The 18,607-nt window shown below is 29.1% G+C and overlaps 1 protein-coding gene across 2 annotated transcripts in view; it reads right to left on the reverse strand.

Annotated features, from left to right (window-relative positions):
* LOC124357775 (myotubularin-related protein 6) overlaps positions 1-18,607 on the reverse strand; it is an 80,219-nt gene that overhangs the window by 41,235 nt on the left and 20,377 nt on the right. For both annotated transcript variants that reach the window (XM_046809820.1, XM_046809819.1), the window contains exon 2: positions 438-554. In XM_046809820.1, the coding sequence (XP_046665776.1) occupies positions 438-554 (117 nt within the window). The remainder of the gene's footprint in view (positions 1-437; positions 555-18,607) is intronic.

Genomic DNA, 18,607 nt, shown 5'->3' on the forward strand with positions numbered 1-18,607 from the left:
CAGAATATATTAAATTAGCAACCAATCACAAATCATTCAAAAGTAACCTGAAACTAACTTTGTTGTTTAGTGCATTCTACACAATGGACCAATTTAAGGAACATAACACTGTATAAATAACTAAATTCAAAATTTCAAACATTTTATAAATTTTTAAACTTTATATATGTAATTATTTGGATTCTCCAAGGTTATACTCATTTAATTTTAATTAATAGTAAGATTTAGTAGTAAACATGTTTAGTTAAATATATTGGAATTCAATTGACATTATTAACACAACTTATTATTGATAAATATCAATAAAATGTCTGTTATTGTTATTTCATTTGCGTCTTCAATCATATATTACATATAAATGTTATGATAAATATTATTACTTTTTGCAAATTTAATTATATAAACATTATTTTATGTAATATTATAAAATGACATACCCATATTTCCTTCTTGTTAACATGATCTGTAAAGATAAAGTGGGTGGGAGTGACATAGAGAATTCCTTGTGAAGGCTTCTTCTGGTTATACCTGTCAAGCATCCGTACATTTTCCACCTGAGAACAAAACAATAATGGAATAAACAATAAGGAAAAATAATGTTAGGTTTACAATAAAAATATATTTTTGTACTAAAACATGATGAAAATATAACTTAATAAATGTTGCTTAGCACTAAAAATGAATACGTTTTACTTTTTCTAGTGTGTTTCAACTTGAGTAAGATTTCAGAAAATTTTATTTGTAAAGATCAAGGCCAAAAAATGTACTATATTAACAATAGAAATACAGTATAACAACAAAATACATTATAACAACAATTCTTGTTGTGTGAGTGATTCAGGATGACATCAGGGCCAGATTGGAATACAGGAGGTGGCAATAACCAATGTGTAAGGCAAATACCTACTATTTATTCTTATATCTTAGGAGAATGTGTATGTACATTGATGTAAATCAACCCTTTTAAATGTTTTTAAATAATTCTTCCCCTGAAGAATTTTTCAAAACAATTCTTTAGTGTTGATTTAGTGGAAAATTTTATATGTGAGTAAGCCATTTGACCACTAGATATTTGAGAAAAGTGGTCTAAAACACCCTGTTTAAATTAAATGATAATACAATTGATCTGAAAAGTAATAATATACTAAACATATACTAATGCCTTAACATTTTCTAATTGAATGCATGTATAGAATTTGTTTATTATCATGGATATACAATGTATGCTTGCAGTGTAAAGTAGTGTAGAGAGCAACTGTATTGTTTATATACATAAAACGAGAATTGAAGTCTTCCAGTACTATTTAGGGATTTGCCTAAGTAAATTAAGCATATTACACAAAACATATCATTTGAACATGTTATATTTTCATAAGTAGGTGGTCTATACAAAAACATAAATATGTTTATGGAAAAATTACATTGCAAAGCTCACTTTTACTTCTCTTTTACAGCTGGATCATTCGCATTTCTTGTAGTGGTGTGATTTTGTAAAATTTGTTACACATTGAAATGGCCAATGATTTTATATTCTTTATTTAAAGTTTGTTATTGTGATGGATGGTTTGAAAGTATAAAAGAATTTTGGATTTGGCATAATTAAGTTAAATATTCTTTAGTAGCATCTCACTACCTTACATTATAGGTTTTAAGTACATATTTATGTATTAAGTTTTTTACACCTGAGAAGTTGGTAGATTTCAATGCTCAAAACTTCATATTATACATTGTACATACAAATGTCTAAAATCCTATCATCTTTTCATTTTATATTACTATATAATTCTTTTTATTTGTTATACCCGTTAAGGTTTTTAAATATAGAAATTTAAAAGTTGTAAATTTTGAGATTTAAACTGCTTAAAATAACGTTTACAATAACATGCAGACATGGAAAATTTAGCATTTAAAGATATTTTTATATAAAGCCTTTAATTTATTTCATTTTAAATCACTATCTCCTGACACTTTAAAATTGTTACCCAGTAGTAAAATAAAATTGTATTTCTTAATTAATTCCCTGGTACTTTCAGATTGGTAACTATAATTTAATGCTGTAATGATAATACTGAGTAGCATTCTGACCTGTACTGAAAGAGATAAGAATATAAGGAGAAAAACGTAATATGAGAGGAAAGCAAACACTGCTGGCAATAAGAAGGGTAGGATCACTTAAGTGGCTAGGGGGCGGGGTGGGGGGATGCAGGGATAAGTGGGGTAACAGCTCAAGGCAAATTGGACCCATTCCCTGTCCAAGACTGTGGACTACCACTTTCACCTCAACGTATTGTTGGTACCACAGAGCTACCATATTTGTACCACATATTCAACAAATAGATTCTAGCAGACAATTATGACTCTATTATATTGATTCTGTTACAAATTACCAATTATTAAAGTAAACACTTGAAGTTAAGTACCATTTTTCATCTGAGATCGCACAATACTATTAACTATCATTCCGTTTTTAATTTAACTGATATTTATTCACAACTAACCACTACTTATTCTACAAAGAAGATATTAAAAAAAATAATTGGGGGTAATGACAAAGCTGGGTAAAACTGTAATCATCTTTGAGTAATTTTATATTTTAGTAAAATACATTTTGATGTTTTAATTTTCTGTAATTAAGTTTTAATCTATTATATATTTTTATATTTAGAAGAGGTTCACTTTAGATTTGGAATACTTACATGGATCTTTGTTTAGGATTTTTATAGTGTTTTTACTATTTAATTATGAGTATTAACAATGAAAAGACATGTTGTTTTTAATAAACACCAGAAAATCTATTTTCATGTGTTCCAAATAAATAGAAGAGGCATGGTGCTCAAATGTCTTATATCTTTTTGTTTAAATTCCATTATACTTTTTAACTGGTATTACAAATATTATGTTTAAAACTTTATAATATTTTTTTGTTACATTTTTCTGTTATTCTCTAATGAAATGCAAATCATTTATTTTTGTCTTACATTACACGTGTTCATTCTAAATTTCCCACTATTAAATATATCTCACAACTCCAACTTTCATAGAAAAATAAATGTGAGTTGCTTTTTTTAAATATGTAATTTTTCATTTATCTGCCGGGGGATGAAAAATGTCTTTTCTGCATGACTGAGTGTCTGTATGTCTACAAAACATGTCGAAAATTAAATGAGGTATACAATTGAAATGTTACACGCAACCTCAACGAAGCCTGTTACGCAACACATGGTGTCACATACCATATCTTTATTGTTACAGGTGATTTCACTGTTTAATACATTAAAAAAATGTTGAAAAAGAAATTTACTCATACTCAAAGTTTAGTCCATTACAATTTTTTTATGGCTACAATACGAGTGATTAGTTTCTTCAAAATGTCAGAGAGGGCCATGGAGATTTCCCCTGAATCCACCACAGCTTATCCAAGGCATTTAGAAAGGAAAAATTGTGACAACTCTTAAGAATACATATTAAAAATATCTTCCACAGAGACATTGCACAGAAATCTTTATATGTGTACAATATCAATAAAGATTGGTTCATAAAAAGTACTTGTTCTACAGGGATGTAAACACAAATCTCTCTCTCACCACTTATACAACTACTTTAACTCCAACTGAAATTCACAAATAACATAAAACCTGAAAAGATATAAACATTTTTTTGTACAAATTGACGTCCATAATTGATTAAAGTGTGTCAGTTGGTGAATAAACACCGTCCATAAAACTAATTTAAACATATTCTCAAACATCCAGTCAAATTGATACTCATGAATGAATCTCCATGTAAAACTTCAAGTCTATAGGTCAGTTCATTTCCAATAAATACCGTTTGGATACACAGACAGACAGATTTGATACTCATGAATGAATCTCCATGTAAAACTTCAAGTCTATAAGTCAGTTCATTTCCAATAAATACCGTTTGGATACACAGACAGACAGATTTGATACTCATGAATGAATCTCCATGTAAAACTTCAAGTCTATAAGTCAGTTCATTTCCAATAAATACCGTTTGGATACACAGACAGACAGATTTGATACTCATGAATGAATCTCCATGTAAAACTTCAAGTCTATAAGTCAGTTCATTTCCAATAAATACCGTTTGGATACACAGACAGACAGATTTGATACTCATGAATGAATCTCCATGTAAAACTTCAAGTCTATAGGTCAGTTCATTTCCAATAAATACCGTTTGGATACACAGACAGACAGATTTGATACTCATGAATGAATCTCCATGTAAAACTTCAAGTCTATAAGTCAGTTCATTTCCAATAAATACCGTTTGGATACACAGACAGACAGATTTGATACTCATGAATGAATCTCCATGTAAAACTTCAAGTCTATAAGTCAGTTCATTTCCAATAAATACCGTTTGGATACACAGACAGACAGATTTGATACTCATGAATGAATCTCCATGTAAAACTTCAAGTCTATAAGTCAGTTCATTTCCAATAAATACCGTTTGGATACACAGACAGACAGATTTGATACTCATGAATGAATCTCCATGTAAAACTTCAAGTCTATAGGTCAGTTCATTTCCAATAAATACCGTTTGGATACACAGACAGACAGATTTGATACTCATGAATGAATCTCCATGTAAAACTTCAAGTCTATAAGTCAGTTCATTTCCAATAAATACCGTTTGGATACACAGACAGACAGATTTGAGATTTTCCAGCCCCTTAAGCTATAGGCTTTGCTATCGCTCAGCTAATAAAATACTTAAAATGATTTTAAAAATAAAATTATTTGTCTTAAGAATGTTAAATGTCTGGAGAGATTAATAACTGAAGGAAATTGGAAATGTTTTGCCGAACATCTACTAAGCTGTTAGTAGTCAAGTACATCAATACATCACAACAGAAGCTCAACTCATTATAACTTTGTGCAGCTCTTGTCTAGGTCAAGTTGTGCTTTGCTTGTTACAACCTAAATTTATAAATTTATTAACACAAACAGTGACACTTAGGTGAAAATAATTAGTTTGTTTAAGAATTAAAAGCTAGCCAATTAAAAATAAGGGAAGAAAAGACTGCTCCCTATTGTCCGACAAAATTAAAGTATTTCAACAAATTGCCTCAACAGAGACAATTAACTGCTGTATGGCAGTTCTTTATTATTCTTTTTTGTATTTTAAATCCAGCTTTTTCTTTATAATCCATTGCTTTGTTGTTTATGACCTATTATAACTGGTATATACCATATTTAAATTCAGTTATGAGATTGTAACATTCAGTAGTTTGTTGTTTTCATTCATACGTGATACAAACCAGTAGGCTACCAATATAGTTAAAATAGGTCAGAAATGTGACACACATTGGAGCAAAGCTAATTTCAGCTTGCTATTGGGAATCAATAACAGAACTATTGTTCAGAGAGCTGTCGCACACAGTGAGGTCTTGTGCTGTACTGTTGGATCCACTCACAATCACTGGAACCATTGTTCATCTTTACAATAGGCTTATTATTGATGACAATGGATTGATTGAAATAATAAAAATATACTCGCTGACATTTGTCATTTTCATATTACGTAGTATACAACTTTAAAACATTATTTTCTACAAATGTACATAAATTGTACACCAGTAGTAATATATGATACAGAGTAAAATCAATAATACAATATATAATAGGAATACAGGAAAGTAAGTAAAATAATACTGTACAAGGTAAAGTCTAAGGGTAACAAAATAAATGTTTTAGATTAAACATATCAACCACTTTCAAATAACAAGATAATATCAAAATAAAATGCACTAGTAATGCCACTACTGCAATAAGTAGCATATCACAAATGTGTGTGTGTGTGCGCACGCGCTTACATGTATGTGACCAGACTTTGCTGAGATTGGATACAAAATTTCAAATCTATATCTCATGTCATTCACGAGATGTCCTTTGGACAGATAGACAGACGACGACATATAAAAAAGAAATTGACACAAAAAATTACTAGAAATGAAATTTCATGCAAAATTTAAAGTCTACATGTGAAATCTTTCTTGACACAACTTGCCACTTGATACATTCAAATTGTTTTCATTTAAATGAGCTTCATATCAGTGTTTTAATAATAAAAATATACACCCTAAGTCACTATAAAATTATATAGATGTGCGATATATAACATGTTTGAAACTCTTGTGCATGTATTGAGTTTGTTTACAAATTTATCTACTCTGCTATTTTCTCATTACCCAAAGACCAATGTAAAAATATTTGCTAACGCTCAGCTAAATCCCATGGATTAACATTCACCATCATCGAACTCACAGTTCCTCTAAAGAAATGAAGTTTCATGCACAATTTCAAGTCTATAGGTTAGTTCACTTTCGAGATATCTTGTGAAAGACAGACAGACAGAAATTAAATTTTTCCAGCTCCACAAGTGATAGGCTTCCGTTAAAGCTCACCCAATTACATATAATACTAAGCAATAATTTTATCCAGTGTTATAGTAATATTATATTAAAATATAGTAGTGCAAGTCCTTTATTAGAATAATAAAACAAATACTTGTTCTCAAAATTATGTATGTACATTTTTTTAAATATCTAAATAGTTTTTATGTATTTTTAACAATAACAGTTTTTAAAGTATCAAACACTATCACAATTACCTGTGAAAAGGAGAGAAACAATGTCTTAAAATGGATGAAACTGACCAGTATATTGTTATTGATTAATGACCAGGCCGGCTCACTTTAGTAGATAGGCATTTATTAGGAATTTTAGTGGTTCAAAATTACATAAATATATTTTAGTTATTATTATTATACAAAATTATAAATGTAAATATAAATAAGCCATTCAATAAAACTAAAACAGTAGCATTAGGTTTTACATTGGAATGTGTAAATATGCATATGTAATCAATTCAATTTCATTAGATGTAAGAAATAACAGACTGCAGTCAGAACTTATAAATTGAATAACGACCACAAAGTAATGTTATTTACCTTTTTTCTGAGATTACTCCTCCTCATTGTGACCTAACCAAATGCCAGTTGTGTTTAATTGTTAAATTGAACTTTCACCTTTACTTATCACAGTATACACAGTGCAAGTCCATATTTTCAAATTTTGTAGCTGATTACTTTAGTTTATTTACAATTTGTACATGTGTCATACTCTAAAACGTTGTGTTATGTCTTTCAACTTCAAATTTCTGTATTTTGATTGAGAATTTACTGCCTGTAACTACAAAGGTTGTACTGCTCACATCATTTTGCTATTATATTAAGAACCAAGCATTGTATTGTTGCAAGACCAATAACACACCTGGCTGTTGCACTTGTACAGTGCTGGGTAGATGAAATCGGTAGGAAAGCAGACAGGAGAGAGGTGGAGTAGGAAGCTGACCACGCTTGGAGCAATATTTATTTTACTGAAGGGTGACCTTAGTCGAAAAAAAGGAGAGATATTCTTGGATATGGCTTTGTAATGATTGGTGTAACTATACGATCTTAGGGCCTACTGGTTTATTATTTGGACCTTTCAACAAGTTAATATGCTATGGTAGTGGTTAATGTGTCGGAAGTTAAGTAACTATTTTAACTATTACATTAAACGTAGGTGTTAGATTATTACTAACTAGTCTATAAGAGGTTAGAGCTAGAGTAATGATGGGATAATCCAATCCTGAAGGTAATATTAATATATAATTCAATTCCTTATGTCCATAACTTAACGTGTTCACACCAACAAGAATTTGCACCGACCATAGCAAAGTGGTAACAGCTGTTTACTAACTAGTCTATCAAAGCTGAGAGCTAGAGTAATGCAGGGATAATGCAATTCTGTAGGTAATATGGGTTCATCATGTCCTCCATTACTTGCTATGTTCACACCAACAAGAATTTGTACCGACCATAGCAAAGTTGTCACAGATGTTTACTAACTAGTCTATCAAAGCTGAGAGCTAGAGTAATGCAGGGATAATGCAATTCTGTAGGTAATATGGGTTCATCATGTCCTCCATTACTTGCTATGTTCACACCAACAAGAATTTGTACCGACCATAGCAAAGTGGTAACAGCTGTTTACTAACTAGTCTATCAAAGCTGAGAGCTAGAGTAATGCAGGGATAATGCAATTCTGTAGGTAATATGGGTTCATCATGTCCTCCATTACTTGCTATGTTCACACCAACAAGAATTTGTACCGACCATAGCAAAGTGGTAACAGCTGTTTACTAACTAGTCTATCAAAGCTGAGAGCTAGAGTAATGCAGGGATAATGCAATTCTGTAGGTAATATGGGTTCATCATGTCCTCCATTACTTGCTATGTTCACACCAACAAGAATTTGTACCGACCATAGCAAAGTTGTCACAGATGTTTACTAACTAGTCTATCAAAGCTGAGAGCTAGAGTAATGCAGGGATAATGCAATTCTGTAGGTAATATGGGTTCATCATGTCCTCCATTACTTGCTATGTTCACACCAACAAGAATTTGTACCGACCATAGCAAAGTGGTAACAGCTGTTTACTAACTAGTCTATCAAAGCTGAGAGCTAGAGTAATGCAGGGATAATGCAATTCTGTAGGTAATATGGGTTCATCATGTCCTCCATTACTTGCTATGTTCACACCAACAAGAATTTGTACCGACCATAGCAAAGTTGTCACAGATGTTTACTAACTAGTCTATCAAAGCTGAGAGCTAGAGTAATGCAGGGATAATGCAATTCTGTAGGTAATATGGGTTCATCATGTCCTCCATTACTTGCTATGTTCACACCAACTGGTATAAAAATTGCAAAAAATTAAAAAAAAAAATAATTTTTGGATTACACTAAGTTTTAAAAATCTTCCAAAAACCTAAGACAATACTGTAGATATTCATATATTATCGTCTATTAAATGATATTTTAAAGAATTTATTCTTTCAAATTGAGATGAAAAAGTAGTAATATGCGAGTTAAATAATCAACCAAATAAACGATCTGGTTGGACCTTCAGAAGATGTTTCCAAACAATGTTAAGAATAATAAAACATGATTCTTTAAATGCTGGATCATTTATAGAATGACCACAAGAGATTAAAGTTAAAGTCTGTATTAATGTTAAAAATAAAGATGACTTTTGTTTTATTTATGCTGTTTGATGTGTTATTGAAAGAATTGTGAAAATACATTTTAAATTATGGCGGGAATGCTTTTGTATTAAAAGACATTTATAGAATTACCACAAGAGATTAAAGTTAAAAAGTCTGTATTAATGTTAAAAATAAAGATGACTTTTGTTTTATTTATGCTGTTTGATGTGTTATTGAAAGAATTGTGAAAATACATTTTAAATTATGGCGGGATTGCTTTTTTATTAAAAGATATGTAAAGGATAAATAATAAATATTTAAAGTATTTTGATTAAACAAAACCAGAAAATGTCTTATTATATGTTGACACAAATAATCTTTATGGATGGGGTTTATCACAACATTTACTGTTTAGTGACAAAATGGATGAATCCTAAAACGTAAAATTTAGCAAACCAATTTATATAGGATTTTCAGTTTTAGACCTTTCAAAATTACTTATGTATGAGTTTTTGTTATGATAAATAAAAGAACTTTGATCCAGATTTGAATCTTTCTTGTATGGATGAAGATAGTTATTTTGTAGAAATAAAGAAAGATCCATATAAAACTATTAAAGAAAATTGAATGTATTTGATACTAAAGAGTATTCAAAATATCATTATGGTTTCAGTAGTAAATATAGAGAAATTAAAAGATGAATTTAATAGAAACATTTTAGAAGAATTTTGTGGATTTAAACAAAAATGTATTTAACATAAAAATCAAGTTAGATGTAAAGGAATTAAGAGAAGTGTTTTAACGAAAACAATATATATATATATATATATATATATATATATATATGTGTGTGTGTGTGTATAATTTTAAGAGTTGTTTATTCGAAAATAACAAATTTCCTGAGATGACATATCCAAAATTATAAACACAAATAATATACTAACATTATAAAAAAACTAACAAATTGGAATTGTGTCTAAAGACAAAAAAGGAATTGTCTTAGAAATTAAAGTAGGACAGTTCTATATTGCTATAAAAATAAAGTAAAATCTGATATTTTAGAAGATTTAAATCAAATGTGAATCTTTGAAAATTTTATACATATTTAGAAAATATTTTAAAGAATTTATGTAAATATTAAGGAAAAAATATTTCTGAATAAAAATGGATGATTTAATACACTGGCATAAATGTAAAAAGAAAACTAAAAATAGAAATTCTAAAATTGTTGAATGCTCAGATTATATAAATACATAAATTCTCACGTATAAACATGAAGTAGACTTCTTTGATTAATGTCCAACAAGTCACAAACACTAATGGACATGTTGGGGGGGGGGGGTTATTTCATCATTTCCCGTAATCAAAAAGGATTTACAAAAGATAATGGTACAACAACTTAAATTAAGAAAAATAATACAAATGAACAAAAATTTAAGAACGCAAGCTAAAAGAAATAACTATTCATGAACAGAGAAAGAATTTTAAAGTAGAGTTCAAGTAGATAAATATAATTTAGAAACAAAATTAATGCAATTCATCTTTTGTCCAGACTAAAGGGTACTTTGAATTTAATACTAACTGATGTGCCTATTATATATTTTGTTCGCATCCTCGGGTACGTTGCAAATATCTTCCAGTGAATAACATTGTTCAAAATTTTGATGATGGCCTAAAGTGTGTTGGGAAAGTTTTTGTTCTGTTTTTTTAGAAAAACAATGATTACTCATTCTTATGTGCAATGGGTTTGTTGTCAATCCAACATTATAATTCGTTGCAAAATTTGTTACATGTTAATTGATAAGCTACATTTTTAGTTTTACAGTGAATTTCTCCTATAGGTAGGTAAATATAATTTAGAAACAAAAATGAATAAAATGTATCTTTTGTGCAGACTAAAGTGTACTTTAGTAACGATTAAATCAATAAATAAAAATGTATTTATTTATTTACTCACACACATGGATATCATGTTATATCATGGTCATTTATGGCAAAAATTAAATTGCCTTAACTGAGAATTTCTCATTATTATTTTTTGTCTTGTTACAATATTGTTAAAAATAGCAAAATTTAAAATTCCAATAACTAACCTCTAAACTACCAGTAATTTTTTCAATATATTGGTTTGGAATGAATTACAAAGTTTGTATATATATACAATTTTTTCAGTTGGAATAAAAATATATTTCTAACATTTTTACATTGGGGTTTTTTATAGGTAAACCATGATAAAAATGAGAAAAACACAGAATTAACAAATTTTAACAAACTGAGTACATTGTGAAATTAATCATGTAACACTTTTTTTCAATTAGTTACCATATGACAGAAATACTTTATTGGATTGGTTTGATTTAATAAAAGGACGGAATATTTTAATGTTATTTGCAATATTATCTTCATATCGAGCTAAAAGGCTAAAGGTGCTTTATTACTGTGGATTATTATTCGCTGGGATACTTGGAGCACGATTCCATTTACGTAGATCTAAAGCAAAAGTTTTTTAATTCCCTTTCTTGTCTGTCTTTAAGAAACAACTTTTTATACTTCAGGTTTTGCAGAACCAAGTGAACTCGGTTTTGAAGTTTGTGTCTTTTTGTGTGTACGTGGAAATAATACAATAAATTTATTGAGTTCTAGAATTGCACCTTTACAACATAAAATGCAACTAGGTTCAATTTATTATGCCATTGAGTCTATTAATTTATTTTAATATTGGAGTAAATAACAATTTTATACAACTAATTTTATAGTATAAAATGTGTTTTTAAATGGACTAAAAGAGTACAATAACTACTCCTATATTAAAAAAATATGAATAATTTCATTCAGACTATGTAAAAAAATATTGTAATACTGATTTTAATATAGATAAATATGAAGATACTTTTAAAATTGAAAACATAACTTCCTATTTCATACGTCCATCCCTTTTCACTAACACACATTTAGTATCATCTAAATGGAATTATAAATTTAAAATCTTTAACGATTACTAAATTTAGTATAATGTCAAAGAAAATATTTTACTCTTTTCAGTCTGCTACTTATTAATTTAATTATTATATTGACTTTACTAATGTGTTAAACTATTGTTCAGATTGAGTACTATGTAAGCCTTCATGTGATCACTGTTAAACTATTGTTCAGATTGAGTACTATGCAAGCCTTCATGTGATCACTGTTAAACTATTGTTCAGATTGAGTACTATGTAAGCCTTCATGTGATCACAAGGTAGTAATAAAATATAATGGGGCTGCAGGCTGGCATCTTTCTCTTTCTCGTCAGCCACAAAGAGGCATTTGGTATACATCCCAGTGAAATCAACGTAAATTAACTTTATATTTAGTGTAAACTGTATTTCTGAACAACTACTGCACATGTAATTACTGCAATTTTTGGAGCAAAACTGCTATTCATGCAATGTGGCAATTTATTAAGTACAGTTTCAAAACCGTACAGTTTTTAAACCCAGGGAATCGTAATTAACGGAAAAACACGCCGTTTAGATTTAGGTTACTGCTTGTGAAGTGCACTCAGCGTACACTAATGTTCATAGCCTAGCGTGATGTGGGAGCGGGTCTCTCTGTTAGTAAGCTCGTTAGCTCGACTTAGACCGGCCTTTGATTTCACCCTACGTTCTATACTTAGAGCTCATGTTTTAATTATGGTTTTTTTTGCTGCTAATTACTGCAGTAATAAGATAAACATACAAAAATTTGAATTACTTCTCTTATTAAAGTAATTGCATCGCTATGTCGCTTGTAGTACTTTTAATTTTGATAAAACTGTTATGGATGAACACATACATTACTAATTCTAACATACAAAATATTCTTAAATTCACACAGTATGAACACAGCCATATTTTAGTGGTAAAATGAATGTATACCAGTATAATATCCATAAAGAGTATTTGGCTACCAATGTTTTGTAAAATTTTTCAACGCTCAAAATTTCTACTATTTCTTTAAGTAAACTTTTCTTTTATTAGGTAGACTTAATAAAGGACCTTAACTCATGAGAACCCATGAGCAGAATCCTTTCTTCTATTTCACAAAAGCGGGTGCTGATATCTGGGCAAGCTATAAATATTGTAAGGTATCTCTGATATGTAGACAATAGACAAATTTCTTTACTTACATATTCTTCAAGAATAGTAATCATAAATGTTTAAATTAATTGTTTCATTAATTTAAAAGAAATAAAGTGAAACAGTAAAAACCTTACACAGCCCAAACCCCTAAATCCCTCCAATTAACCCCTAAGCCCCCCTAATTAAATCCTAAGGACACCCTAATTAACTCCTAAGGACAACCCAATTAACCTTTAAGACTCCCTCTAATTAATCCCTAAGGCCCCCTTATTAACCCCTAAGAATTTTAAATGTACCTTACAATTTTGAGATTTAAATATAGGATTACACATTTTTTGTATAAGCATTTTGCAATAACAAACCAAAATCTAATTAAAAAATAGGCTTTCAGCTGGAAATATTCAAATTTACAAAATCCAGAAACCTGGAACATTCTAGTCACTATTTGTGTTTGGTTGTGAACGTATACGCATCAACCCATAGCTCATATTCATTGGTTCAAAATTAATATCCTGAAACTGCCAACATTTTTATTTTATAACATTTACAAAAGGATGTTATACGCTGAATATAATGTTAAACATTTAAGTAATGTAATGATATATTTGTGAATGCAAGAGTGTCAAATTTTGTCCTCCATCCTCAGTTACAAATTTTTGGATAAATCTTAGTTACAACTGTCAAACACCATTTTAAACATTGAACTAAAACCTTCTTCAGGCTAGCTAATTAAAAATAGTTTGCTGATTCAAATATTTGGATATGTCTACACTCCGTATATTTGTTTGGTGAAATGTTTATTAAAATAATAATATTTTAAACAGCATGCATGTGTAGGTTTTTATACCTCAGTAACTCTACAAACTAAATTTCAATTTTAACTACCAAAACGTCTGCAAAAATGTTACGGTAAATTTATTTACATTCTTATAAAGCCTATAGAGCACATCGTGTTACTGTGCAATAATTGTGGTTATGATACTCTACTGAAGCTGAACTATATTGTCTTTTTTATAAGGAATAAAATTACAAGTGTGAATTTGAAAATTTACACGTCAATAGTTATAATAAAAATGATACTACCTAAAATAGTTGCAAATATAAACAGACTGAAATCTGACAAGAAACTCAACAATTATTTTCCAACTATATGAACAGAGAATATCAAACGCAAAGGGCCAGTGTTGTGAGAGGTATGGTCACAGCTGCACAGCGATATATGTTCTACACAATGGCACAGCCACAGGGCTGTTAATACTGGATATATATTGCCCTCATGTGTGGAGATGTGTTTTGTACATTCCTCCAACTATTTTCACTGGAAACAATTTTAAAGAATAATAAATTTGAATTTATCTCTGCTCGAATGTTGTTACTCTCTTACTGTGTACTTGTAAATGTCCTGTAATACATAATGTTTGTACACACAATCATTAAATATCACTGAAATTGGAAATTCTTGTAGGATATTTGGAAACCTAGATCGACTAATTATGCAAAACATTTTTCTTTTACAATGTAATAAATTGTTACCAATTTTAAACTGCCTGAAGGTCATTCGTCTTTTGATGCAGGAAACTGAATTTTAACGAGTAACAGGTTAATGATATAGGCAAAAGGAGTTTTGAACACAATTATTGCAACAGAATGTAACAATTGCAAGAATTTTGAACAAGTTTGAAGTTCACAGAACAGTGCAAAATATGAACGAGAAAGTACTATGAATGAAGAAAAATGTCTATAGTTAATTAAACATTTCATTTTCAAAAATTGCTTTGGTGATACAGATGGCTTTCACATGATACCTTAAGAAATCTCTCAGACAATAATTTTGTGTGATAAGTATTAAAAATGGGAAATGTTCATGGAATTTTAAAAGCACTAAATTATTGAGTTTAGAACATACTTTTGTTACATCACACTGAAAAAGTATACTGTTTCTATAAAACAAACACCAAACATAGTTTAATTTCTTGCTCATACATTGTGCAGAAGTAAAATCTCATTATTCACATATATAAATTATAACTAATATAATCAAAGGTCGAATACTGTAATGGTTTTAAATTTTTATTTTCAGCAGAATATTTACTTTGAAACCTACTCCCACAAGACATAAAAATGATTTTTGAGAATGTCTATACATGTATGCTGTGTAATGAAACGACCTTTGAGTTTTTCCCCATCAGAACAGTATTAAACTTAATGCATTTTTACTCCCTATTTTTGATTGTAGCGTTATGGAGATATCTCATTTTGAAAACCTCATTAATAAATCTCCAAAACCTTTTTAGTTTTTCTTTAAAGTTTATACTTTTTTAATATTGAAATGATAAAGTACACAACAGTTTGACATTTTTTCAGAATTAATAATACATTTTGTGTGTGTCTGGATACATGTTAATTGTACCTTTAAAATGAGACATTTTCCACAGTTCTATAATTGCATGAGGTCTAACATTATACTTATAACGCTAAAATCAAGAGGCCACCACAACAGCCAGGTCTTAAGCTTCAACTGTGACCAAACGAATGAATAAACCTTTAAAAATTTGGAATGTGGGTGTAAGTAGTAAATACTAAATGGTCCATCTGTTTTCAACTTGCATTTCTTTAACATTTTCAACCTTGAAAACTAATTTTATTCCAAAACAGCTCAAAGATTTTAATTCGATTTTTATTACTTGAAGCTCATTTGAAACTTAGAAGTACTTTATAACAAATAATTTGAAATTTTTAACAATATGTGTAACTACTATCTGATATTAAACACTAGATAATCTTAAATTGTTCAAAATTATTCAACCATTGTTATAACTCAGTTCTGCAAGATTAAAATATACACGCCTTCTACCTTTTTCCCTTCATCTACTGACTCTATAATTGAATTAATTAAATCTATTACTTCTGTGATAAGTTGATTTTCTACGTTGTAAGCCATGTTGTTTATGGTCTATTAAATTGTTCTATTCTGAATATTCTCTCAACTTATTATAAACTACTCTTACCAAATTTGTTTTAACTGGAACAATTGTCGAGACAGGTCTATAATAAGAATGATTCCTTTTATTCCCCCTTTTTTAATTAGTATTACTTCAGCTATTTTTAAAATATCTGGAAAAATTTAATAATTAATGAGGAGTTTATAACATGAGTAAGTGGTTTTAATATAGTAACCAATGCTTTATTTATTATTATTATTATTGATATATTATCATGACCTACTGAGAATTTATATTTAAAACACAATATATTTTTTTAAGATCTTTTTCTGTTATAGTTTGTAGTCTAAAATTTTCCTGAGTTGTCATTTTTCTACCACAGAACATAAGTAATTACTAAAAATGTTACTCTAATAGGATCTGTAACTAATACACCTTGTTCTTTTATTTAAAAATCCACTTATGGATGTTGCACATGCTTATTTATGTTTTCAGAAAAAAAATGCTTTTTCTTACTTTGAATGAAATAATTTAATTCCTTATACAGCTGCTTTATTTCAACCTTCAACTTATTATTTTTAGACAATCTACACATTTCTTCTATATTATGTTAATTCATGTTTTCTATTTTTTATTTCCTCAGTTATCCAAGGGTTTTGATTGGTTTCACTAACTATTGTTGTGATTTTAGGGAAAAAAAATGTGAAAAAAAAGAGAAAATTATATTGTATTTGTATTCAAATGGTGTAAAAAAGACCTCCAACCAAGTTGATTCATGGGACATCTGTCTTAAAAATGAATTTATATTATTTTCTGTAAATGTTCTTTATGACAAGTTTATAAGCTTAGTCTACCATTAACTCTCAACCATCCAATCACTTCAAATCATCCTCATCTGCTATCATCACTTAATGCTTTGTGCTGCCATCATATGCCAGGTTTGTGAACTTCTAGTGAAATAAACTATTTACATTAATATTGTCCTTGTTTACTGAATGAGCTGTGTTGCTACCTAATAGTAATATAAGAAGTTTAATTACATTAAAACATAAAACCAATATGTAATACTTTTATTTTTTTGTGAGGCCCTTCAAAAATTTTGTGATGTGTTTGAAGAAGATAGCCTTGCTATCGAAAGGCCTCACAAACAATAAAAGTATTAAATATTGGTTTTATGTTTTAATGTAATTAAGTTAACAGTAACCAATATAAGCTCCATCTACAGCAATATAAGAAGTGTTTATTACATCACTTCATTGATAATGTGACACGCCTTTTGACAAATCCAATTATCTTTTTGGAATACCAATAGATAAAAGGAATAGAGATCTCACAATAACATTAAATTTAAGTCATTTTTATTTAATTCATACTACAATAATGTAAATATGTACTGACATAAAACATTTTATTTTTGTATAACATTAAAATCATTATTAAGTTTAATTTCTTAAGCTTAATAAGTTTAATGATACTTCCACTTTATAGAGAATTTAATAACCTTTACAACAATGTATAAAATATAAGTTTCTTCAAACAAAATTATTAAAATTACAATGCAGATATTTGTTCCCCCGAGGTAGAGTGTCCAAATTAATTCAGTCCAGTAGCGTCAAAAGCACATTGCATTAATTTGACTGGGAGGGGTTACACGAAAAATCAAATATTACAGTTAAAGCCTAAAAGATTTAGGAAATAAAAAGTTTACAGGACTTGCCACATTTTAATGGAAAATAATTACTTTAGAGTAAATAATGATGATTATTTATAGATAAAGATCTCTAACAGTAACTGTCGTTGAGATTGTACAATATTTCAAATAACACTTTAAAGGAAATTCTTGTGAGTCAATTAATTTTTGTTTCAAGTTTTATTAAAAGTACCTTTTTAAATCTATAGAAATTATTAAGAATTCATCCAATTTACAAAAAGGGGCCAACTTACCTTCCAGATAGCTATTGCTATAATATAAATTATTTAGAAAGTATTGAGATTGTAATAATATATGGCCAACTTTGTATTTATTCGAAAATAAAAATAAATATTAACTTAACTAATCTCAATTTGGATTTAGAAAGGCAGATCTGCAGGATTCCAAGGACATGTAATTAAAATTAGCCAAAGAACCTTCGTCATTTGAGAACACATACTATGCCCAGGTTACATTATACAATATTGGCCATTTGTGGCTAGACTTCTGACTATGTAAGTCGTCAAATTTAGCACTCATTATCTAGGAATCATGCTGGGTTGGTACAATGAGTCGCAAGGCTGCGTGCCTCAGTCTGAGAGCTACCCAAATTTTCAACAGTGTCATTATATACTCTTTAAACTAAAATACAAGAAATCAGTGGAATTACTGTTATGTTTCTCTGTTACATATCATCACACAAGAGGCCGGAAAACAGTTGGGTGTTCCACAAGGCCCTGTCATTTACCCTTTTTTGTTTTTAATTTGTACTAATATTCTTATAATCAGTAATGGTAATATCCTTTTTA

This window comes from Homalodisca vitripennis, chromosome 3 (genome assembly GCF_021130785.1).
Source record: "Homalodisca vitripennis isolate AUS2020 chromosome 3, UT_GWSS_2.1, whole genome shotgun sequence".
NCBI lineage: Eukaryota > Metazoa > Arthropoda > Insecta > Hemiptera > Cicadellidae > Homalodisca > Homalodisca vitripennis.